The 26,948-nt window shown below is 40.2% G+C and overlaps 1 protein-coding gene, 1 long non-coding RNA gene and 1 pseudogene across 4 annotated transcripts in view; 1 reads left to right on the top strand and 2 right to left on the bottom strand.

Moving 5' to 3' along the window:
• The window catches only part of SV2C (synaptic vesicle glycoprotein 2C), a 289,177-nt gene that overhangs the window by 109,656 nt on the left and 152,573 nt on the right, over nucleotides 1–26,948 (top strand). For all 3 annotated transcript variants that reach the window (XM_008991919.5, XM_008991918.5, XM_002744849.6), the window contains exons 3-4: nucleotides 2,174–2,354; nucleotides 18,250–18,401. In XM_008991919.5, coding sequence (XP_008990167.3) covers nucleotides 2,174–2,354; nucleotides 18,250–18,401 — 333 coding nt within the window. The remainder of the gene's footprint in view (nucleotides 1–2,173; nucleotides 2,355–18,249; nucleotides 18,402–26,948) is intronic.
• LOC118151907 (small nucleolar RNA SNORD36) lies at nucleotides 1,277–1,340 on the bottom strand (annotated as a pseudogene).
• LOC118151499 (uncharacterized) overlaps nucleotides 10,294–26,948 on the bottom strand; it is a 39,068-nt gene continuing 22,413 nt past the window's right edge. Inside the window, exon 3 of the long non-coding RNA XR_004739848.3 lies at nucleotides 10,294–10,452. This is a non-coding gene — a long non-coding RNA (uncharacterized LOC118151499). The remainder of the gene's footprint in view (nucleotides 10,453–26,948) is intronic.

Raw genomic sequence — 26,948 nt, 5'->3', positions numbered from 1 at the left:
AAAGAGTGCCTGGCACAAACAGATGCTCACTCAGTGAAAGCAGTAGCAGGGGCTGTTTACTGTTACCATTAAAAGATAATCCATGGTTATCGATTGAATGCAGACAGCTCATCTCTGTGTTGCCCATGCTTTCTGCAGTCAAATAATTCAGGTGGACCACGCAAGGTCTTAGTTTACTGTTGCCATCATGGTGGCTTACCACAGGGCTCTGGGGCTAAGAGGACAGGGAGCGGGGTGGTTCTGAAGGATGTAAGGATGTAAGGAGAAGGGGATGGGGGAGGCTTTGTTCCCAGGGCTGGAGCTTTAAGAAAGGCCCCAATTCTTTAGATCACAGCAGCCACAGTCCACTCCTGATCTATAAAAAAGCTCACTTTCAGATTTGTAGGCATTTAAAAATACACAGATATTCTTATAAAGAAGCTTAGCTAGTGGTTATCTTCTGAGAGGCATGAGTGGCAAACTTGAGCCTCTTAAGCTATAAATAAGAGATCTGCTACATAGGCATTTCCCTGGGTGAATCCTTCTGCTTTTGGAATCCCTCACGCTGCACCGATACATTCTCTAAACTGTCTCCTGGACACGCACTGGGTCTCATGATGTAAGTAATCTCTATTGAGAAGGATGATCTGTGCATAGTCAGCACCATAGTACAGAGAAAAATTTACCCTCCACACCCAAGCAAACGTTGACCACCCCATTCTCTGTAGTACCCCAGTCTAAATAAAGACAGCTTTTATTTTGTCTTCTTTTACAATTGCTCACAACATTCACCATTCATTGTAGCTGAGTGTACTCAGCTATCTGCAAAACAGTATCCCTGCATTATTGATGTGAGGTTCATGAAACCTTGCTGAGTTTTTTCCATATTGCCTTATTAACTGTGTGTTTACCAAGCTAATTTTAGGGTAAATGTTTAGGAAAGTTCCCAAACTAATCTAAAGCAAAAAATAAACTAATGAGGTTTTTTTTTACATTTTTACTTAAATGCTACATCTTGAATGTGTCTTTGAAAATGATTCTTGGATGAAACATTGGGAAAAGTAGAAATGGAAACGGAAGTAGCAGTTTCCTTAGTGCCACTTCGAGATATAAGAAACCTTCATTTGTTATTTACGCCATCTCCCCTAGACATTTCACGCCCTGGTACAAACCCTCTTGAACTAACATTTGCCACATGGAATATTATTTCATCCTGAGAAAGATTCTGGACAGGGCCTGCGGCATGTCTGCTTTTCTATTTTTTTGTTTTTCTTTTTATTCTTTTCATTTTTCCTTTTTTCCTCAGATAAAATATGACCACATGGTTTATTCAGGTGAAAAATTATTAACCATCATTGGTGAAGGTCTGTTTCTTTTAGAAGAAAGTGTATTAGAAAATTCAAGTATATAATATATCAAGAAAAGGGGAATATCCATCTGGCTCTGGATTTTCCATTTGTTTCCCTTAGGTACCAAAGCCAACCATGATAAATGTATTATTTCCCATCATACTAAAGCCCTTTTCTTTCCTTTTACCCACTGACTCCAAGAAAGTCTTCTTTTATGGGCAAAGTTAGAAACTATTTTAAAATTAACTCATATAATCTCTAAACTCACCTTTCCTAACTTCTATAAAAGCAAAAGCTTCTAGGAGGGACCATGGAGAAAGAACCATGGAGTCCTCTAGAGGGGTCTTGAGAGTCTGGCATTGGCCCAGGTCATTGGCTATAGGCAGAGATTTGAAGCAGTCTGGAGGATCCACTGTGGCCTGGGAGCCCTTCACTTGGTCTCCCATCTTGGCCCTGTCATGGCGCTAGGCTGGGCATTTGGACCAAAGGTAATTTAACTGTGGGTCACATGCAAGGATGGCTCTCTATGGCGATTTCTCATGCCTGTCTGCTGTGTACTCATCCCCACAAAAATGGACTGGAACGTGACCATTTGGTCTTCTTGTACATGCCAAGGTAAAGGAAATGACTTCTCATCAGCCCATGCAATTGGTCATGGCTGATGGTAGCCCACAGAGCTTACTCTTCAACTTGAAAGTGGATTACTGTGTCCTGAAGGTGATATTTTTAAAGGAAATTTTTCCCATGCAAAACGCTGAATGTATTTTCCTCCTTGTTCATTTGCTGTTACATGCGTCATTGACTCCCAATCTCTGATGTGTTTCTTTGTTTTCTGTGTGTTGCAGGCAGCATAGTATACCTCGGGATGATGGTGGGGGCGTTCTTCTGGGGAGGACTGTCAGACAAAGTGGGAAGGAAACAGTCTCTTCTGATTTGCATGTCTGTCAACGGATTCTTTGCCTTCCTTTCTTCATTTGTCCAAGGTTATGGCTTCTTTCTCTTCTGTCGCTTACTTTCTGGATTCGGGTAAGGTTTTCTCCTTTGTATTTTATAGTAATGTGTTTATTCTTTGTAATTGATCACATTCTCCACTCTAGAAAACCTTATTAGCAGGAAATTATTCCTTCACATATCTCCTTCCACATCCTCATGTCAGCCCTAGAAGCCACAATGCTGGTTCTTAGAAATATAGTTATCAACCTTTAAATCCAGGAGAGAAGGGAACACACACCTATATTCTCATAGTTGATTATTTTAGTGTTTTACTTCTAGAAGATGGGTACTGTTTTCAATGAAATGCCATTTCTATGGTAGACCACATCCATACATATATGCTTCTGAAATTTTAACTTAAGCAGGAAAGTGCTCTGGTCCTACCTGTTATGAATGAATTAAAGTTTGAACCATTTGAGTGTGCTCTTAAATTCAGGATTAGAGTGTCTCAGATAAATGCTGTTTTATTTATCTATGTTAAATTGGCATATTTAACTAGATAGAAAGCCTCCTTGAGACATAAGTTTTAGTAAGTTCCTGACTTCTCTTGATTGACAGAAGTTGTGCCATTACCCAGATGCAGTGGTGTAGTGTAGCCCATGGTGTCATTTTCTTTAAAGCACTTAAAACACTTATTACTATACTAACTGAATCCATAAGCACAGAAAACCTATTAGCTCAATAAGGAATATATGAGAAACTTTGTTTCAATAAGAAAAAAATAGTAAAAATATAAGATTTTTGTAACAAATGCGTACTAGGCTTAATACCTGGGTGAAAAATAATCTGTACAACAAACCCCCATGACACAAGTTTACCTCTATAACAAACCTGCACTTGTACCCCTGAACTTAAAAGTTAAAAAAAAAAAGAAATATATATATATATATAATTTTTGATTCGTGATTGAGAACTTAGAGACATTTTTTGAAGCTAACTAACACAAAATGAATCTGTATGAATAATATACAATTTTTAGAAATTAATGAAGAAAATGAGGGGAACAGAGCTAGGTTATAAACTTTAAAAGCTATTAGTGTGGTTGTTGGTGATACACCACCACAACCTACAAGGCAGAACACAGTTCTGAGAAAAGAGGTCAGAGGACTATGGCATGTCTTTCTTAATTGTGTGTAGTAGCATTTCCCATAGCTCCTCAGAGCTACATTCTGCACACAGTGAGCACTTAGCAATTACTTGACTAACTTGCACAAATTTTAGGAGCTTTCCTTAGAGTGAAGACAGTGTATTTCAGTAAACCAAGATGGCTGGAGAGTTTGGAAAAGTGTAAAATATTTTGTTCTTGGAAAAAAAATGTTCAGAATCAATCATTTGCTTTGTAGCAATGGAAAAGGGGGAGAGGGGGCTTTTTCTCCACGGGAGAGCCCCTTGGTGCTCAGTTTTTGAGAGACTGCATACATAAGCTGCTGACTTGGATTTTGTATCATGTACTCACAGGGTTTCAGCAGACCTAAATGTTGAATGATGGATGGAAGGAAGGAAGGAAGGAAGGAAGGAAGGAAGGAAGGAAGGAAGGAAGGAACAGATGTTATTTGGAGCTATTTGTTAAAGGATCTTCTCAGTGAGTAGGTCCATAGGATAAGACATTCTTGCCACCAAGAAAGGCCAGGCTTCCTTCTCCCTTTTATTATGGATGTAATACCACTAGCCTGTCAAGAGAAGACTAACAGCATAGGTGCTGGATTTTCCAGTCCTTTCAGTTTGCAATCTTTTTTGGGAAATTTAAGCAATATCTAAAGACCCAAAAGTACCTGACTATTGTCATATTATTGTGGCAATTTTAATTGCCAATCTGGATTGTGACATGGTCACCCCAGCAGTCTGTAGAGAAAAGGTCCATTGTGGTGGCTGCAAAATATGCCAAACTAATGGACTATCCAGCGACTTCAAGGGCAACATAAAAGCAGAGACAACTTAGATGTATTCTTGATGTTCTTTTCATTCCTGCTGCAGACAAATCATTCTTCAGCCAGCAGGTCAGGACTGCTGGGGGCTGGGAATCAAGAAATCCAGGTGTGCCCTGCTCCTGCCCTTTATCATGGCATCTTGCGAAAGTCATGCAGGCTCTCCTGCCTGATTTTTCTTTTGTAAAAGATATTAGGACTTTGCATTCTTACCTTGGGGTGTGAAGGTCAAATGAGATGATGTTTTAAAAGTATGAGGTCACAAAAGCCAAAACAGACAAATGGGGATCTGATTAAACTTAAGAGCTTCTGCACAGCAAAAGAAACAGTCATTAGAGTGAATTGGCAGCCAACAGCATGGAAAATAATTTTTGCAATCTACCCATCTGACAAAGGGCTAATATCCAGAATCTACAAAGAACTAAAACAGATTTACAAGAAAAAAAAAAACCCATTTAAAAGTGGGTGAAGGATATGAACAGACACTTTTCAAAAGAAGACATATATGAGGCCAACAGACATATGAAAAAATGCCCATCATCACTGGTCATTAGAGAAATGCAAATCAAAATCACACTGAAATACCATCCCACACCAGTTAGAATGGCAATCATTAAAAATTCTGGAGACAACAGATGCTGGAGAAGACGTGGAGAAATAGGAACATTTTTACGCTGTTGGTGGGAGTGTAAATTAGTTCAACAATTGTGGAAGATAGTGTGGCGATTCCTCTAGGACCTAGAAACAGAAATTCCATTTGATCCAGCAATCCCATTACTGGGTATATATCCAAAGGATTATAAATCATTCTGTTATAAAGACACATGCACACGTATGTTCACTGCAGCACTGTTTACAATAGCAAAGACCTGGAACCAACCCAAATGCCCATCAAGGATAGACTGGACAAGGAAAATGTGGCACATATACACCATGGAATACTATGCAGCCATAAAAAACGATGAGTTCGTGTCCTTTGTAGGGACATGGATGAACCTGGAAACCATCATTCTCAGCAAACTGACACAAGAACAGAAAATCAAACACCACATGTTCTCATTCATAGGTGGGTGTTGAACAGTGAGAATACATGGACACAGGGAGGTGAACATCACACACTGGGGTCTGTTGTGGGGGACTAGGGGAGGGACAGTCGGGGGTAAGGAGTTAGGGAAGGATAACATGGGGAGAAATGACAGTTATAGGTGACAGGGATGGAGGCAACAAACCACATTGGCTTGTATGTAATTACGCAACAATTCTGCATGTTCTGCACGTGTACCCCAGAACCTAAAGTTCAATAAAAATATATTTTTTTTTAAAAAAAAGGAAAAACGTACAAGGTAGAGAGGATAAAGTAGGATAATGTTTAGAAACACTCGCTCATAGTTTGGCATTTCTTATTTCCTTTATTTCTCCTCCTATACATTTAGCTAAGCTGTCCTGTGCTGATTGCCTCAGAGTGACAGCAGGGGAGGAAGCCAAAAGGGACCCCTTTCTGGCTTTTAAATTTCAAGTCTTGCCCATGCAAGAAACAGAAAGACCTAAGCAGGGACAAAAAAATTGGGAGAAAACATAGCAAGTGAAACAAAGTATGAATCAAGTTAATCTCTGTAATAAATGTTGAGTACCTAGGCTGGGGGCAGGGCTGAGAGGGAAGTCATGTGAGCTTAGTTACCTTAGTCCCGGTGGCAAAACCTCTACAGAGTTTTGTGGGATCCAGTGGCTGAGAGGACTTGAGAAATGAAGTTATTAAGGAAAATGAGGGAAGAAATCTGTATTGGTCAGCATTCTCTAGAGAGACAGACCCAATGGGAAAGAATGGATGAATGGGTAGGTAGGTAGGTAGATGATAGATAGATAGATAGATAGACAGACAGATAGATAGATAGATAGATAGATAGATAGATAGATAGATAGATAGATAGGAGAGAAGACTAATTAAGGCAATGGCTCACACAATTATGGAGGCTGAAGAGTCCCATGGCAGGCTTTCCTGCAAGTTAGAAATGCTGAGATGCCAGTAGCATGGCTCAGTACAAGTTTGAAGGCCAGAGAAGCTGATGATATAACTCTCATTCCAAGGCTGAAGGCCTGAGAACTCAGGAGGCTGCCAGTGCAAGTCCCAGAGTCCAAAGGCCAGAGACCCTGGAGATCTGTTGTCCAAGGACAGGAGAGGAAGGATGTCCCAGCTCTGAGAGAGAGAGAATTAGAATTTCCTCTGCCTTTTGTTCTCTCCAGGTTCCCAGCTGATTGGATGGTGCCCATCCACACTGAGGGCAGACCTTCCCCACTCAGTTTACCAAATAGCATGCCAATCTCCTCTGGAAACACCCTCACAGACACACCCAAAAACAATGCTTTACTAGCTGCTAGACTTTGGGTGTTTGACCTTCCCAAATCTCAGGTTGATATTTGATCCTCGGTGTTCGAAGTGGGGCCTGGTGGGAGGTTTTTAGTCATGGAGGTGGATCTATCATGAATAGATTAGTTCCCTGAGAACTGGTTGTTTAAAAGCAAGCCTGGCACCTCCCAGCCCTGTCTTTTGCTTCCTCTCTCACTGTGTAATCTCTATACATGCCAGCTCCCCTTTGCTCTCTGCCCTGAGTGGAAGCATCCTGAGGCCCTCACCAGATGCCCAGTCTTCCAGCCAGCAGAACCAGGGCAAAATAAACCGCTTTTCTTTATAAATTGCCCCACCTCAGGTATTCCTTTATAGTCACAAAATGGAGTAAGACACCAGCGTCTAGGTATCCCTTAATCCAGTCAAGTTAACACATGAAATTGACCATTGCAGTTTCTCTTCTTTACCAAAGTATATGGGCTATTTTACCTTTGCTTGCTTTGTGAAGTGCTACCTCCATGACCCAGGGTGTTTCTCATCAGCTCTAGAGTTTATCTGGGTACTCTGTCTCTGAATCTCTGAGGGGCCTCATCAAGGTCTCTTTTTCTCCAATTCTATTCCATTTAACTCAAAAAAACATTGTAAAACTTACTCTGCCCACTGGAACCATGCAAGGCCTTTCATGCATATAGTGAACTCCCACCTCAAGCTGCTTACAGTCTGTACAGACAGGCAGCTTCCAGTCCCCACCCTCCAAGAATTAGAGCCTGAAGAGAGGTCAGAAGGGCTTGAGAATCTGACAGAGGAAAGAGAAAACAAAAATAAAATTATGAATAAGAAAATTTCCATTTAAATCGTCTTGTTTTCAAAGGCATGTCATATTTAAACCCTTCGTTCCTATTACTTCTGAACTCAGTACAGAAGCAGCTGAAGTTTTATATTTTCCCTTTTTATTTAAACTTTCTTTATTAATACTTAAGCCAGGAATTAAGATTCTTATCCTGCAGACCTTAAATAAAACATCATGTTGTATCTACTTAAACAGTTCTGTCCAACCATAGCTGATCCAGTTTTTAAACTGAGAAAAACTAGATGAAATACATTCCGAAATGTTGGGAATGTTTCTTTTGTGGGCCACTGGTGCACGGAGCCCCCCCAGAATCCACACATTTCCTAGGAGTGCAGTACTTCCCATCCTTTCTGCTTTGAAGGTTCTTCCCCCAGGGTTCTCCCACTCACAGCTTCCCAGAGGCATTTCCTGAGACCACACACCCAAGGAGTCTCGTGTAGTTTCCTGTTTGGTCTCCTTGGCAGCACTTATGATAGATGCCTGAAAATATTTACTTTTTAATGTGCTGCTTTCTCTCCTCAACCAGCATGTAAAGTCCAAAGGGCGAAAACGGTCCTGTTCCTCTACCTGGCTTAACTGTCTGGCAGGGTGGGCGTGGTTATTGTTAAAGTCAGTGGAGTTCAAGCAGCAACCAGCATAGTCTGACTTGCAGCCATTTGCGGCATTGGCTAGTTAATCATGAAGCAAAATAGATAGGAAGCCTTCTCAATTCTTACCTGATTTGTATAAGTAAAAAAGTTCTATGACAAGTGGATGAAAATCTAACTTGAGTCAAAAAAACAGAGTCGGCCGGGCTCAGTGGCTCAAGCCTGTAATCCCAGCACTTTGGGAGGCCGAGGCGGGTGGATCACGAGGTCAACAGATCGAGACCATCCTGGTCAACATGGTGAAACCACGTCTCTACTAAAGATACAAAAAATTAGCTGGGCATGGTGGTGCGTGCCTGTAATCCCAGATACTCAGGAGGCTGAGGCAGGAGAATTGCCTGAACCCAGGAGGCGGAGGTTGCGGTGAGCCAGGATCATGCCATTGCACTCCAGCCTGGGTAACAAGAGCGAAACTCCAACTCAAAAAAAGAAAAACAGAGTCATGGTCCTTCCATCATACCCAGACTGGAGCTGGTTTACAGACCCAGAACCAACTGAATGAAGGGGAGACTGGGCCTCTTTGAGGAAGGATCTTGGTACACAGCTGTTTATATTGTTAGTCTTTCTCCCAGCTTCCCCAAAGGGACTGAAGGCCTTTACCAGGATGAGTGCACACGGAGAAAAGGAAATAATCAGACTTCTCAGGGCTTGTGGACACTGGCTCTAAACTGACACTAATTCCAAGAGACATAAAATGTCACTGTGGTCAACCAGTCAAAGCAGGGGCTTATGGAGGACAGGTAATCAATGGTGATTTAGCTCAGGTCTGTTTCACAGTGGGCCCAGTGAGTCAGGCACTCAATCCATCCCCTGCCTAATTCCACAGTTCTGGACTGCGTAATTGGAACAGACCTCAGCAGCCGGCAGAATCCCCACATTGGTACAGGAACTGTCCATCAGCTCCATTTACTAGGAATTTTAGAACGAAGGGAAGTTTTAGGTCAGAGAGTCCACACCTTTCATTTTGCAGATTGAAGTGCAGTGGTGGAACCAGGAATAACTCAGCTAGGACTTAAATTTCAACTAAAGTCATTTTAAACTTGTAACTCTATAAATAAGTAAACTGTACATTCTGAATCCAAGGTTTACCTGTCTTTGTGTTGATTTTATCAAAAATTCCACAGATTTCCAGTTACTGTGTCTTATTTCATTGCTGAAACATCATTAGCAGCACTGTTTCTGCATTTAAAGGATACTTTATTTTATTTCATTTTTTGCGATGGGATCTTGCTCTGTCACCCAGGCTGGAATGCAATTACGTTATCATGGCTCACTGCTGCCTTGACCTCCTGGGCTCCTGCCTCAGCATCCTGAGTAGCTGAGATGCATGCCATGCCACCATACCCAGCTAATTTTTAAATTTTTCTTGTAGAATGAGGTCTCCCTATGTTGGCCAGGCTGGTTTCAAACTCCTGGACTCAAGTGATCCTCCTGGCCTTGGCTTCCTGAAGTGTGGGGATTACAGGCATGAGCTGCTGCACGTGGCCAAGTTCTTGTTTTAAACTGAGATCTACTTGGGTTTAAATTTTATTGTCTCCAAATGCGCTTTCCTCTTAATTCCTCAAACCAAGTCATGAGTATATCTTTTTAGAAACACAAATATGTCCGGCTGACATATTATGTGTGACTTTAAATGTTTATTCAGTACAATGAATAATTTTCCTGCCTGGGGACAATAGTATTTTGTGGGAAGGAGGATTAGGACATCACCAATTATTCATCTGTCCATTACTTTCCTAACTGAATCTCACACCAAGAAACAGACATTTTCCTCCCTTCTTTTGTTAGAGAAAATTAGAAAGATAGGAAATGGAGTTGGCACCATTGATTCATTTTCATTTGACCCAGAATTAAATTATTTGTGTCCAGTCACTGTTAATTATGGGAGTGATAGTACTTTGGATGCCAGGCAATATCAGAGTTGGGAGCTTCTCACTGAGGGCCTGGCACTGCTAAGCAGGAAGGTCAGGAGAAAAATATAACAGCAACAGGAATTAAAATGAAATTTCAATGTGTCTGTACATTGTAAGTGAAAACATAGTAATTTCTCCCTATGAATAGAGCCTACCAAATGTGTACTTCATAGCTATTTGCAATATCTATTCATTAACTATATTAAGTTATAGTAAGACTAACTTGGCTTTGTAGGAATGATCACCATTAACTGGAATTCTTCAGAGTATTTTATGTGTAGCATCCCATTTATTTCCACAATTGGTTTAAATAATTAGTCATGTAAACATAGTGCGCCTTTATTAGAAAATTGAGGCACAGATTGTTACTTCCAAACGTTCAGCAGACACCCAAGTCTTCTGAATTTTAGTCTGATTCTGAACTATGAGGGTTTCCCTTCAAAGTAGTCGTTCTGTTAAAAAACAATTTTGGAAAAATATAGTCATTTATAATTGTTTAAGACATTTAAAATGTATTTTATCAAACACCTCTATTGTGCTTGCCCCATGAGAGATGCTGTGTTCAGCACTTTATGTTAGTAAATATTGACTCATTTGAACTTTTTAGTGACCTGATGAGAAAGATGCTGTTTATTATACATGTGTCTTAACTATATGGCATAAATGAGGAAGTTGAAGCACAGAGAGGTTAAGTTCCTATCTGAGGTCACACAGTAAGTGATGTAATCAGGTTTCATACCCAGGCAGTCTGGCTCCAGAGCCTATACTCATAACCATCAGGCTGTGCTTTGCTTCAGACTCAACCAGAAATGTCTCTGATTTCATATGTTACAATGTATTCATGATATGTGCTCATACATGTTTGAACAGATGAGTCCCAAAATATCTGTGGCCCCAGAGCATCAGAATAGAAAGACCTTTCCCAATATGTAAAATGAGGTAACAGTCAAGATTGTCTTTAATCCAAAAATAATCTCAAACCCAAATTGTAAACAGTGGGTCAGTGTTTTCAAAGAGCTGTGTTGTACGACACGGTAACTACTAGCTTCATGTAGCTACCAAGCGTTTGAAATGTGACCAGTCCAAATTGAGATGTAAGTGTAAAATACATAGCAGTGGATTTCAAAGACTTAGAACATATAAAAGAATGCAAAATATCGCAATCGTTTTACATTGGTCACATGTTAACATAACATTTTGCGTATATTGGGTTAAATAAATATATTAACGTCACGTGATTTTTTGGTCTTGTTTTAATATCTCTTCTAGAAAAAATTCAAACTATATCTGTGGCTCAGCTCACATTTTCTACTGGAAAGCACTGTCTTAGGCAATGCTTTTTACTTTCCAACAAAAAGGCTGACCTTTTGGACATACTTGGTTTCCCAGTACACCCTTTGGCAAAGGTACTATTGATCACAAAGGAGAAGGACCACAGCAAAAGATCTTCCAGACGACTCACAGTGTGTAATTGTGAAAAATTAGCCATTTGTACTCTTTAGAATTCACTCTGTGGAGCCCACAGCAGGAATTTGTGTGCTTCATGCCTGTACCTCCAACAGCTGGTGATGTGCCTGGTCCAGAGTTTGACTGGGTGAGGGGGTGGATAGAGGGTAAGGGGTCAATAATGGATAAATGAAGGGTGGGTGGGAGGATGAGTGCAGGAATGGATGAGTAAATATATACAGCAAGAGACTAGATGCATCTGCATGTTTTTATCACTTATTATAGAACATCGTAATGATCACTGTCATCTTTATTCATGGCACCTTTAGATGCTATGGGAAGGCATTCTTCCAACTCTCTCAATAGCTAATTTCTTTCAAGATAGTATTAAAATCCTCATCCATGACTACACCACTTCCCTCAGTGGCACTAGGTCTACTCCTGTGGATGCACAGACCTCCACAGTTTTGGGCAGTTAGACCACCAATCTGATAGCAAACCAGGAATTAGGGAGTTGAATTGAAGCTGTTTGCTTAGCAATGTGGGTTTCCCCACAAATTATATACTCAAACATCAATATTTTTTAAATAACCAAATTTTCTACCAATTATTCTATTCATAGTTTACATAATATTTAGAAAATGAAAACTTCGTATATCAAATAATAATCAAAGAATATTATTTTTCAAATTGTGGCTTTGGAGATTGAAGGACTAAAGCTACTCAAATCATCCATCCTTTGGCATTACCACTGGGCACAGGAAATTCTTGTTCTTGATTTGATGATGAGTACAGTTACCAGTATGTGTTTTTCTCCCATTTCTATCTTTATCACTGATAGCAAACATGTGCCTTCTGATCTATACAGCAACCTTATTTTCTGTGCCAACCTAGCCTATTCAGAGAGTGTTAGGTCTGTGCTCTTTCATCTGAGCCTCTGAACAATCTCCCCAAGGTCTGTGATACTCTATTTACTTTCATAAAGTGGAAGAGACTGAAAGGTTCATCTTTGAACTGCTGCTCTAATCCCTTATTTCTGGGTCCAATTTATAACATAATAAATTGGTTCTGAATTGCTTTGCAATTTGCCTGACAGTCCAGTATCTTCTCTCCTTTTTGTTGATTCTGAGTAAGAATTAAAAGAATATTTTTCATGCAAGTTATTTGTAATCACGATTCCTGACAGAGGCCAGACCATTCACTATTCTTTTTATAATCCTATAATACTTGTCTTACAAAAGCTGCCTGAGTCAGCTCTTCGTAGACTCTGCCCTCTGTTTATTATTTGTATTGAACATGTGACTTTGCAATGATTATTCAGCTTTCTCCTTAATTATGTTCTTGCAGAATGCCCCATTTTCCAATGGAAATGGAAAATGGAAGATTGAGATAAAGGACTGCTTGACAATTATATGGTGAAATAAGTTAGAATGAAATTATTCTTTGTTACATGCTAGCTAGAAAATTAAAGCAGAACAAAATTACTCAGTAGAATATTTTCTTAAGACAAAGAATTATCAAATATTCCATAATCTCTCCCCTAAAATGCCATACTTCAAGCCATTTTAAGTAGTACAATTATTCTTTTTGTCTGTAACCTCCCTCTTTCATTGCAGAAACCTGAACCCCCCTCCCCATCTTTGCCTGAAACAGCCAGCATACATCAATGTGGTGAAGCACGGGAACAAGCATACTCCCCACTGGGTTGCCATCTGAACTGGAGTAATGTGAGGCGTGGCTGTGAAATTCACACGGCTAAGACAGTCAGGCTTCCCTGTTTCCCAGTGAGGTTTGTGCAGACAGGAAGGCTTGGCATATTCTGTCCTCCTGCTGTGCTAAACTGATTTAACTTGTGTGCCTCACATTTCCCAAGAGAGGAGAAATTTTGTCTGTAATGCTAACACATTCTTTGCCTTACACAATATACCACGTGTGAATTTGCCTTAGATTTTTTTTGAGGAAAATAGATGAACATGTTTCATGATATTTACCAGATGCCTACTATTGAGTGATATACTAGCAGGGCTACTGAGGTGTTATGCATGTGTGTGTGAGTGTGTCTGTGTCTGTTTGCCTGTGCACTGGGGAGGTCCTGATTCATTCTAGGAATTGTTTGATACTGAATGTTTTAGTTTCTTTATATTTCTGCAATTAAAGTTGCAAAATCCTAGAACTGATATTACTTAAGGAATAACCCCAACTCTGAAATTCTAAATATTAACATTCTATTTCATTTGTATAAATTAAATTATTTTGAATCTGGCTAATCTCACACCTATATAGAGTGTGAATTTCAGTTATTATTTTTTCGGTGCCACCTATTACCAAGGATAATTAAGATTTTACATTTTTGACACCATTAAAATAGACTTAATATCCAATACTGAGAAAAATTCTTCATAAGCCACTCTGATCTCATTGCTTCATTTATGTAAACATTCCATTAAATATAACTTGAAAAAAAAATGAACTTGAGCAGATTTCAACAGTAGCTAACTGATCATCATATAACAAATGATAAGCTCCCCATGTTAACTGGATTTAAGGATGTGTTACCCATCAGGTAATGTAAAAGATATTTCTGTGTCTTATTATGGATTTTTATATAAAACCAATTCTGTTTTCTACGTTAGGCCCCCATAACAAAAGTTTCTTGATCTTAGCACTGTTAATATTTCGGACTAGGTAGTTCTTGTTTGTGGGGAGATGTTCTGTGCATTGAAGGATGTTTAGCAGCATCCCTGGCCTCTACCCACTAGATACTAGCAGCACCCCCCAAGGTATGACAATGTACAGGTCTCCAGACATTGCCAGATATCTGCAGGGAACATAGAGGGGCAAAACCATCTTTATTTAAGACCCACCAATACATGGGGATTTAAGGGCTTTCATTTAAATTTTGTATTTCTTCATGTAGTCTCGGAAATTGTATCTTAGTGTAATAAACAAAAAACAAACGAAGGAAATTTTTAACCCTTAACATACAATATTAAGATAGAATCATAATGAGAAACTTCTTTTTAATTTATAAGATTTGGGGGCTAGGAAGTGGCAGTTTTTTCTTATCTTCAAAACTTATCAGAGGAACTAAATTATGTTGTAAGACCTGAAAGCTCTTGCTTCATCTCTTGCCTAAATATTTTTATTGATGATAATTATAGCATCTGCAATCTCTTTCTGAAATGCTTACAGGCGTTATAGAAGCTCCTGGGATGCCCATTGGGATTGTCCTGTGTCCTCTGAGCAGTTCCTATGACAAGGACCAAATGACAAGGTCATTTGGTCAAGGGATGACCATAGTAACTGAGCAACTCACGAACTTTTTGGGGGCTTCATTGCTATCAAAACTTACAGTCCAGCATCCTCAATGTCTGTTATGGTCATATTGGTTCAGAAAGTGAGGTGTGTGTTTCTATTCACTGGAGATGTTTAAATCGTCAGAATAAATTACTCCAGGAGACTTGGTATGCCAACTACAACACTGAAGAGTCTGAAATTCAGTTCTTCTGTGTGAACACTTAACACATGTCCACTGGGCCAGGTAATGGGGACTCAAGAATGAATATGATGCAGTCCCTACCTTCAAGGGATTTATGGGGTGTGAAACACTAATAATAGTAATAGTTTTTCTCTGCTTAAAGGATATCACAGTAGGACAAGGAGTAATATTTCCCCCAAAACAGATTATCAGCCCACAATAAGAAATGTGAATGTTTAGATTGTTTTATATATCACTGAGTCTAAATAACTTTGCAAAGGATTTAAATAAAAGCCTTCTCTGATTCTTCAGACTCATTTATCCCTTAGTATTAGAGTTCCTTGCAGCCCGCTTTACAAACAAATGTTGAGAGACACCCAGCCAAAATAACCACGTGAAAAAGAGGCATTGAATATAAACCAGCTGGATTGCCTAGAAGCCCCTATTTTCTTATGTAACAATTTTTTTAAAACTAACAGGCAAATCTATAGTCTTCCACTTGAAATTATAGCCACACTGCAAAGAAAGAAAGAAAGAAAGAAAGAAAGAAAGAAAGAAAGAAAGAAAGAAAGAAAGAAAGAAGAGGAGAGGAGAAGAGAAAAGAAAAGAGAAAGGAAGGAAGGAAGAAAGAGAGGGAGGGATGGAAAAAGGAAGGAAGGAAGAGAGGGAGGGAGGGAGGGAGGGAGGGAGGAAGGAAGGAAGGAAGGAAGGAAGGAAGGAAGGAAGGAAGGAAGGAAGGAAGGAAGGAAGGAAGGGAGGGAGAAAAAAAAGAAAGAAAAATTATAGACACACTGGAGTACATTTATCTTGGTCCAGAGGGGGCTGGCATATCCTGACATACAATTGTACCTTCACAAAGTGTGAGTTATAGCTATTAACAGAATGTCCAGAGTCCTGATGAAACATTAATCAGGATGTGAGAAGTCAGTAAAAACTAGGACTACTTTTATGCATTGAGAGGTGAAGCCACAGAGTAGGGAACTGAGATTTTATGGTACAAAGAAATGGATTCTTCACATTAAATGAAAAAAAAGGAGGAGCATTAAATGATTTGTGACACAGACATTTTATTTCACACTAGAATTGTGTGTTACAATGAAACCACTTAAAATCTGTTCAAAATATTGTTGAGTTTTAAAATTCAAGTAGCTTACTGTACTAACAAGCATCATGCATTTTTTTTTGGTTGTGATTAATATATTATCTTTGCTTTCAGGGCTTTGAATGATCACAGGTAGCAAGCAAGCATGCAGCTTCCCCCTTGAAAGGGTCTCACTCTTGTCACCGAGGCTGGAGTGCAGTGGTCCTTTACGGCTCACTGTAGCCTCAAACTCCTGGGCTCAATCTCCAGCCTCCCACTGATCTTGTAGACAGCCCAATGTAGTCTCATGGCACAAAAGATTAATTAAATGATGCCTTCCAATTTTAATACATTTCTGCAATCCATCAAAAAATAAAAATAAAATAAAATTCAACTAGCTATCTGTTGTATGAGCTCCTCAAGAAGCCCAGGCAAGAAATGCATATGAGTCTGATATGGTGCAGTGTAGAGCCAGCTCTGAGCACCCACCACATGCATTTGTGTCTTGTTTGAGGGTTTGGTTATGGACTTGGACTTAGTTGGCTGCCTCTGTGTGTGATGGTGCTAAATCTGAACAGGTTGAGCCACACCTCTAGGGGTTTTAGGTAGAACCATCTCTGTCATAGCCCAGAGAAACAGATATAGATGCCTTAAGTTTGGGAATTTTAAACTCTTTGAAAAGGAACTCCCACTAAGAAACACACTGTGACCCATTATACATTTTATATATGTATATTATACATTACAAATATAACACAAATGTCATGAAATGATACTTATGCTTATCCTTATTGCTTAGGTTGCACTGAAATATTTTTGTCACTATCTTATTTTTTAAAATGCTATTTACTGTTTATGGCTACTAAACTAAATTTTACAACTCGTAGATTAAAAAGCACTGGCCTATGTGGTCTTCCTGTGTCCACTGATGGATAACTACGGCATCACTTTAAACGGAGGCAAATGCATGAAATGGTGCTGTATTTTCACTTACCAGTGATGCGGATGACATTCTAAATCCTATGGTTTATTTGGTACATCTAGTTTGCTGCCAAAATGACCTTTCCGTAAATTGCATTTGTTTCCAATTGTTTCAAATGCAATTTAGGGAAACTTCTTTATCATATCAAAGGCTCTAAGAAAATCAGTTATTGCTAAATAAATAAACATGCTTTACTCCTTAACATCAAATGTGCATGAAATGTCAGTAGCAATTTACACAAATCTGAACATAAATGAATCAGTATATACGTCTTAACTCTATTAAATTATGTATTATCTCAACAATATACTTATGCTGTGTGTCTTTTTAAAAATACTTTTAAAATTTACATATTGCTTAGAGTGATAGTATTATTTTTCTTTACTACCTTACTTTTTGAGGCAGTGATTCCTGAAGTTTTAGGGCCAAGACCTATTTGAAATTCTGATGAAATCTATGGCCCATCTCCTTGAAATGAGCACTATTGTGATTCCATAGACCCTCATTTGAGCCCTCTTAACCCTGAGTAGGGGTCACTGTTTCTGTCATCTCCCCAGAGCTCAGCCAGCAGCTCTTATAACTAGCCCCCACTGAAAAGAAGCATTATTCTCCATTCTATTGATATCTAAACCAGCAGCTCCTTATTTTATTCTACAACTGTCCCTTTCATGTTTACTTACTTAGCAGTAATATCTGCTGGATTGGGACCAGAGCTGACCTTGGAAATGACCCCATTGCTCCTGTGTTTGTCAATACATTAACCTAATTTAGTGCTGCTGTGGGGTAGCAGTGGGTAAATACAGATTGCAGACAGCACCCTAGAGGTATTTGAAGCTGTTTCCAAAGTCCCCACATCATGAGTGGGACATAGCATAGCATCTCTTTTTTAAAATGTACTAATTAAAATATTCACTTGACTATAAGAAATCATTGTAAGTTTTGATAAATATTACATAAAACATTCAACCCTGAGCTGAAAGCCTAAGGGAATCTCAAGTTAAGCTCAACAAACCACCTGAGACAGGCACCACTGCCACCTTTTGGTAACATAGCTTAATTGCAGGTTCAAGTTTTTGGAGGGATAATAAACCTATATTAAACAGAGACTATAATTTTTACATTGTAAAAGAGAATATATGTCTGTTGATATGCTGGGAGAGGGAGAAAGCATGCGTTGTTGGAGTTAGCTTGGACTCTACCCTCTGCATCTCACATTAGCTGTCCTCACCCTGATTTCCTGTATTCTCTGTACCTCTTGGCAGGATTGGAGGAGCCATACCCACTGTGTTCTCATACTTTGCTGAAGTGCTGGCCCGGGAGAAGCGGGGTGAACACCTGAGCTGGCTCTGCATGTTCTGGATGATAGGTGGCATCTACGCCTCTGCCATGGCCTGGGCCATCATCCCACACTATGGTAAGAGGCTGGCCTTGCACCAGCTGGGCAGTCACTTCATTTTGCTTCAGGCTCCATTCCCATCTTCTTCCTCTCTTCTAAGTGCCACTTTGAGAAAAACTACTCATCATGATGTTTCTGCTTTTCACAGTGTCCAGGAGATACAGATATCTATATAGAGAACGGTATTAAGTAAGACTGTCAAATGGCCTTCTTGTTATGTGAATGTAATGGGGAGGAAAACTATTTTCCTCTACTATGCGCTCACAGCACTTCTGGTCACCAAAATGTGTGGGTTGTTTTCTCCCACCAACCAATTCTCCTCCAATAGCTGGGTGTCCTACAGTTTAACTCAATTCTGACACTATGTTACTTAGGGTTAGAGTCAAATGGCACAGATTAAGGGCTCCGTCCCACAAGACTGCCCCTTACTGCAGAGGCCAATTTTAAGTCCAGGCCTCTGAAACTTCTGACTAACCAGCTATACATAGGGGGGTTCCCACACCCCCCACCCTCAGGTTTAATCATTTGCTAGAATGGTTCACAGAACTTAGGGAAACAACTTTCATTCACCAGTTTATTATAAAGGATATGGCAAAGGATTAGGTGTACAGCCAGGTGAACAGAAGCACAGGACAAGGTATGCAGGAAGAAGTGAGGGTCTTCCATGACTTCTCTGCCTCACCACCCTCCCAGTACCTCCACGTGTTCAATGGCCCAAAAGCTCTTGGAACCCCATAGTTCAGGAATATTCACAGAGGTTTCTATAGGCATGATTGATTAGGTATGATTGATTATTAACTCAACCCCAAGCCCTTCTCCCCTTTCTGGAGGATGGGGGTGGGGCTGAAAGCTCCAAGCTTATGATCATGGCTTGGTCTTTCTGGTGACCAGCCCTACCCAGGAACCTACCAACAGTTGTCTCATTAGAACAAAAGATGCTCATATTACCCAGGAAATTCCCAGGAATTAGGAGCTCTGTGTCAGAAACCATGGACGATGACCAACACATCGTTTATTACTATACTCATAGCCTCATGTACTATTGCATTTTACTGTTTTCAAAGTAATCTCTTTCATTTGTTTCCTCTGTGCTGTCAACCCTGGGGATTCCTCTCCCCTCTGTCTCTCCTACCCTAAGTGGAAGTGGGAGGATCCATAGATCAGCAGCAGCATATAAGACAACATGACTTATAGTTGTTCTTGGGACTGCCATTATCAGTCCCAAGCTGATATCAGACACACAGAAGTGCCTTTACTCAACTCCTGTGGGCTCAGTCCAAAGCTCAGCTCCATTTCAGCCCCACCTCTTCTGGCAACTCAGAACTGGAATGGGAGCAGGAAAGCTCTTGGTGTATGGTCTGTCGACTTGCAGAACCTTAGAGATGACTCCACCTGTCCATGCTCCCAGATCCCCTCCTACGTTTCTTCCGAGCTCTAACTGCTCCTGCTGCCTCAGAATACTTGTACAGGTTGCATGTTTCTGAGCAATACTCCCCCTCAGAAGCCAAAAGTTTCAAGTTGCTTAATCTACAAACAGTGAAATGCAGGGAAAGGTCAGTTGAATCCAGAAATCAAATTCAATATATCAGGAAAGGGGAGAGAAGAGTTCTGGTGTGTGTGTGCACGTGCGTGTGCGTGTGTGCATGCACACACACACGTACACATGTACATGTGCCCAAACAGGCAAAAATTTGCAAAATAGGAATATTGTATAAATTAATACCACATGTGACTTCAGAAACTCACCCTCTGCTCTAATCTAAAAAATTAAATTTCAAAAACTCATTCTTTGTTCATTTTTTATTTCTCTGCTTTTGCTTTAGAGCAGGGTAATATTTCATTATAAAACAGTTCTGTTAGGGAACAACCTTGGTGAAGTTGACTCATTGTTAAAATCAGACATAGATTTTAGTATTTAGGTATATTATAATTTTTTTAACTGAGTTTTAACATGCTGAGTTACAAAATCATGTCACATGCTTTCTTTTGATGAACCTGAAAAGTTACGTGAAAATCAAAATTGTATTTAACAACAACAAAAGCAAGATACAAGGAATTGGTTACTTGACCTGAAGAGAACTTCTCTTTGCTGAACACAAGTAGGTTGAATTTAGGGTGCCAAGCTCAAGTGATGGTTTTTCATTTTTAAACTCTTTGGTCATTTCTGGGCCAGAGATGCCCTCATACAGGCAGGTCCCCATATCCACCATGAGGCTTGACTTCTGCCACCATCCAAGGAATTCAAGGAAATTTTTCTGTTTAATTTGAAATCTCGGAACCTTCCTCGGTGAGCCGTGTCTAACTCACGCCCCACTCAGCTCACTGGTTCAAGTGGGAAAGCCACTCAGGAATTGTTTATAGGAACTATGTTTAAGGAGGTGAACAGGAAATGCAGAGGTTATGCAGAATCCAGCTTTACTCATCATGGCTCCAGACTCACTGCTAGTCTATCCATTCCGATAAGGGCTGCTCCAGGTAGGTAGCCAGAATTGCTGCCCCACTTAGCATCTCTGCCAGCTACTCAGGCAGGGCTCAACCTGGCAAATTTATACAGCAGCCAAAGTACTTCTTTTCTCTCTCTTTCTCTTTGTGTTTCTTCTTTCAGATGCCTTCTTAGCCAGCCTTCGGGCCTGCCTTCTTCTCTTTTCAGCCTCTGATGAGAGCATTGCCCCCTGGGTCTGGCCGAGCTTGCTCTCTGGAGCTCCTTGCCTCCATGGTTTATGGCTGCCTCCTTTCTGGTCCTCCCTTTCCATCATATAGCTCAGAATTTCACCTCCTGGCCTTCTTAAACTCATAACTCACACTGGCCTCTGCAGTCTGCATGTGTCCACCAAGCCAGGCATGACTGCTTTTATTTTTAGTTATTTTCTCACTAGGGATTCAGTTCCTCCGACTCTGCCTTTCACACATCCCTGCCCTTGAACTCTGGATGGTTCCAGATTTTCTCTCCTGCCTTGCTACTGTCAATCAGTGGCCAACCCACAAAGAATAAGCATGATTTCCACCTTCCTTTTTCCAAAGTACACCTAAGATGTTACTTATTTATAGCTACAAGGGCTAATTAATTCATATATAACTGGAATGAGGGAAAGTTGGGAATCATAAACAATGCATGAAAATTTACAAAAAACAGTGATGACACAACAAAATTAAATGTCAGAGGCTGACATCATCTTTTATGTTGACAACACCTTGAGAAATAACGACCTTGTTAGGAAATCAGTAATGTAAATATTAAAACCTTATTCCCATGCTTTACTAAAGGATTTCCATGACCAGAAGTGTGGCCAAAAAAAAAAAAAAATTCAATCAATTCTGTCTGCAAATTAAAATTAACAATAGAAGCCTTAAAAAATAACTTTGCTGAGGTCATATTTATACACTTGCAATTTGAAGAGTTTTAATTTTTGTTTTCAAGTTTAATTTTTAAAATCCTGTGCTGAGACTTCTGGAGTGTTAATAACATTCTATATCTTGAGCTGGATGGAGTTTTTCAATGAATTTTTCAATTGTAAACTTCATTAAACTGGATGCTTCAGATTTGTGCATGTTGCTATATGAATGTTACACTTTCTGGTAAACACTTTTTAGTAAGTTTACTACTTCCCTGATACCCTGAAAATACTCATGCTTAGATTTTACCCAAGCATGAGTATTTTATTTTGATTTTACATCAGTCAAATCAGATTCTCTGGACAAGGGACTCAGCATCGAGAGTTTTTATTCTTATTTTTTTCAGCTTTATTGAGGTATGATTGACAAATAAAAATTGTATATATTTAATGTGTACAACTTGAAGTTTTGATATATGTGTATGCACATTGTGAAATGATTGCCACAGTCGAGCTAATTGACATCTTGTGTGTGTGTGTGAATGAGAACACTTACTCTCAGCAAATTTCAAGTATATAATACAGTACAATATTATTAACTATAGTTACCATGCTGAATATTATTATCTCCAGAACTTATTATCTTATAACCAAAAGTTTGTACTCTTTGACCGACATCTCCCCACATTCCCCAGCTCCTGGTAACCACTCTTAATTACTCTCTATTTCTATGAGTTCAACTTTTCAGATTTCACGTATCAGTGAGGTTGTGTGATATTTGTCTTTCTACGTCTGGCTTATTTCACTTAACATAATGCCTTCCAGGTTTATTCATGTTGTTGCAAAGGGAAGGATTTCCTTCTTTTTTAAGGCTGAACAATATTTCAATATGTGCGTATATGTGTGTATGTGTGTATTTTAGTTTTAAAGATTTACTGTTTTTACAGTTTTATAATTCTAAAGTTACATTTAAGTCTTTGATCCATTTTAAGTTGATTTTTATCTATGGTGCAAGAGGAGGTTTGGATTTCATTCTTCTGCATATGGATAGACAGCTTTCCCAACACCATTTAGTGAAGAGACTATCCTTTCCTTAGCAGTATTCTTGCTGCCTTATCAAAGATCAGTATATGCATGGGTTTATTTCTGGGCTCTCTATTCTTTTCCATTGGTCTGTGTATCTGTGTTTTTGCCAATACTACACTATTTCAATTACTGTAGTTTTTTAATATAATTTGAAATCAGGAAGTCTCCAGCTTTGTTCTTCTTGCTCAAGATTGTTTTAGCTCTTCAGGGTGTTTTGTGGTTCCATACAGATGTTAGGATTATTTCTTTTATTTCTGTAAAAAATGACATTGGAACTTTAATAGGGATTATGTTGACTCTACAGATCTGTTAGAGTAGCATTGACATTGTAGCAATATAATTCTTTCAATCCATGAACACAATATATCTAGCCATTCATTTATTTGCCATCTTCAATTTTTTTCTTTTTTTTTTTTTTTTTTTTTTTTTTGAGATGGAGTTTCCCTCTTGTTACCCAGGCTAGAGTGCAATGGTGCAATCTCGGCTCACCGCAACCTCCGCCTCCTGGGTTCAAGCAATTCTCCTGCCTCAGCCTTCCGAGTAGCTGGGACTACAGGCGCACACCACCATGCCTTGCTAATTTTTGTATTTATAGTAGAGACAGGGTTTCACCATGTTGACCAGGATGGTCTCAATCTCTTGACCTCGTGATCCACCCACCTCGGCCTCCCAAAGTGCTGGGATTATAGGCATGAGCCACCACGCCTGGCCATCTTCAATTTCTATTGTCAGAGTTTCATAGTTTTCAGCATACAGATCTTTTTCCACCTTTGTTAAATTTATTCCTAGTTTATTCTTTTTGATGCTATTGGAAGTGGGATTATTTTAATAATTTCTTTTTCAAATAGTTCATTATTAGTGTGTAGAAACACAACTCATTTTTGTCTGTTGATTTTGTATGCTGTCACATGGCTGAGCTCATGTATTCTGACAGTTTTTTGGTGGCATCTTTAGAATTTTCTAGATATAAGATCAAGTCATCTGCAGAGACATGCTCTTGTTTTACTTCTTTCTTTCTGATTTTGATTCTCTTTATTTCCTTTCTTGCCTAATTGCTCTAGCTAGGACTTCCAGTACTATCCTGAATAGAAATGACAAGAGTCTTTCTGGTTTTAGAGAGAACGCTTTTAGCTTTTTGCCATTGAGTATGTTAGCTGGGAACCTGTCATGGATGGCCTTGATTATATTGAGGTACATTGATGGTTTTTAAAGTCTCTGGGTGGTTCTAATGTGCAGCCAGGTTTGAGATTCTTCAGCTTCCTGTCCCTCCCAGTGGGTGATCTCAGAAGTCTGTTTTTCTGCTGGGCCCCTAGAACTTGGTGGTATGTACCGGGTGGGAGTTGGAGGATGCGAATGGGAAGAAGGAGAACAGTGAGCCTGACCTGTTCAGTGACTGAGTTTCCATACTGTTGGTTTCATCCACACAAAAACACTTTCCTGTCCACCTGGTTTAGAATCACACTTAAAAAGTAACTTTTACATCTAGATATCTCTTCTTTTCAGTGATATGTCTTTATAACTTTACCTAAAATAGACAAGGGGCTAAAAGTCTATCCACTTTCCCTGCAGCCTCTGAAAAAAACTAAAGGCTTATATCTTCCCTCTGAAATCTGCATTGTATAAATAATGCCATAGTCCACAGAAACAAGAGCAGGTCTGCCCCTGCTGCTCTGTCCTCTTTCACTGAGGAGGCCTTTGAGTGCACACTACTCCCTGTGCACTGAGTTTGCGCCCTGAAGGGAAGGGACACAGGAGCGTAATAAGTGACTCAGAGCCAGGACCTCAGCCTTCTCATACTGGTAATGGGCTTTGCTTTGGAGAGGACGAATGGGTAATTGGCATCCACATTGCAAGCATATTTCAAATGATAAATAACACACAGGCTCATGGACAGAGGTATTCTTTGTTTCTGGGTGTTGCCTTTTGGTAATTAGGGCAGAGCAGTCAGTGCCCAAAGCCTGAGCCTGATGCTGTAAGACTGGAATTCTGGTTCCTGACAAGTCTCTGATGCAAAGTAGACCTTGAGTGGGTCAGAGAGGATTCTGGAAGGAAATCTGGAAGGATTCTTGTGAAGTTAGACACTGGAATAGGGGCTTGCATTTCTCTAAAGACTAGTCAGTTAAGACATGGGCTGTGGCCAGGAGTTTTTGGAGGACAGTGGAGTCCACCCAGCCTGCTGAGACCTAGCTTTTGTACCAGTGTGGAATAATGATGGTGCTTTCTCTTCATATCACTGCTCCCAGAGTTGAAATTTTCTCCAGAGACAGATGGTTGCTATCATCTGAAGGTTCCCAACATGAATGGACCTCACCCAGTGCTGGCAAGACCTTAGGAAGCAGAGTACTTGGCTGCGGTCACACCAGCACCTTCCCTGCTGCCAACCTATTCAGGAATTTCTGAGCTGTCTGTGTCTCCCCCATGGCAAAGAGCAGTCCACTAGAGCAAGGAGGAGGAAGAGCAGCAAACCCAGAAGGAAATGCCCTTGCCTCAAAAGTCAGGTGCCTGTCACAGCTGAAAATAGGTTTTTAGAGTTGGCTTGGCCAGGTTGGCTTGGCAATGCCTCATACCTATAAACCCAGTGCTCTGGGAGGCTGAGGTGGGAGGATTGCCTGAAGCCAGGATGAGAAAATTTGGCTCTTCTTGACCCGACATGCATTCTCAAGCCTAGGCCTTCTGACCCAGGATGGGAATTGGCTACTGGTTCAAAAATGAATAAGCAGTATCTTCAAGAACAGATAGGTCAGGTTTAAAGGTTCTCTTTCAGACTTCCTACCCATCCTTTCTCTCTCCACACTCTGTAGTAATCAGGACACATCAGCATTTAATGGAAGCCCCAGTGCCTCAGGGGAAATGGGAACAGAGAGCTGAATCACAGGCACTTTCCACTGTGGCTGAGAGCTTTCCTTAGGCCCAGGCTTTGGAGTTGCTGCCGGACTGCAGCACTGTCTGCTCCATTAAACCCTCTGTTATCATTTTCCCTTTTAAATTTGTGTGTGCATCAGATGAGGTGTTCTTCCCTGCTGTGTCCATTAGAGTGTGTAGCAAAGACGTTCAATTAGCTAAATGGGAAAGTTCTCATTTTAGCACAAAAGGCCACAGCTCTGAAAGCCCGCTGCACAGCAGGCCTCATCTAGCCCCTAGAATAGCCCCATGGCCTCTATCTGGCCAGCCCTTCACTGCAGATGTTATAGGGCCAAGCTAGGGCCTCCCATAAGCTCCAAATTTACCCCTCCCTACCTCTCCAGTCGTAATGAGATATCCAGGCTTAAAAATACACGTATTCCCACATGACCAAAACATCCCTACTTTATTTGGCTGGCAAGAGAGGCAATAGCTGTCTAATTGAAGAAGGAAGCAGGGAAGGATTCCTGATTCCTCAACGAGACAGATATTCAACAAAAAGGAAGAAGAAATACAGCTTCCTTCTTGTTCACAAGAAGGAACGCCCTGTGGCCAAGGAAAAAAGTGAGAGGTATTCCGAGTCTCAGACCCGCTACTTCTGTGAGCTCTGTCAAAGCTTTTCAGTCTGACCCAGCCCACTCTCCTAATCAGCATTGTGGTAAGAATTAAGCAAAATAATCTTGTGAGAACACCCAGTGCATATTTGGTGCTCAAAAATGGTAGCTATTATTGGTGTCAGGTCATCCTGCATAAGATACCAAGATTGTCAGAGCAGACAGAATGTGAGCTCAGAAGCTACATGAAAAAAAGAGGCAGACAGAACTAAAAAGCATAAACTCTGCCTAAAGTTTGAGATCAGAGAAGTTAGAGGAAAGAATAAAAAAGGATAGAAGCTAAGATAAGGAGAGAGAACCAAGGTATTAAAACAATACTTAAAATCTTGATGACTTTGTACCCGAGAAATCAGAATCCTCCATTTTGTTTGATGAGTAATTCAATATTCAAAGGTCATGTACTCTATAAAGACCCATTTTCAAAGTCATGGTGCTACCATTCCTGGGTAGAAATAACAAGAGTCTGACAACCCTAACTTGCCAGCATCAACTACCAGCCAGTTCTGTGGGTTACATGGGCAGCAGCAGAGCCAAGCTATATTGCAGCACCAAGATGTCAGAGACCCTGGAGACAGACAGTTGGCACAGTCATTAACAGCATAGTCTTAGAGGGAAGGCCCTGCTTCCAAGCC

The sequence above is a fragment of the Callithrix jacchus genome, chromosome 2, assembly GCF_049354715.1.
Source record: "Callithrix jacchus isolate 240 chromosome 2, calJac240_pri, whole genome shotgun sequence".
Taxonomy (NCBI): domain Eukaryota; kingdom Metazoa; phylum Chordata; class Mammalia; order Primates; family Cebidae; genus Callithrix; species Callithrix jacchus.
The sequence above is the reverse complement of the archived record's forward strand: the minus strand, read 5'-3'. Positions and strand labels throughout refer to the sequence as shown.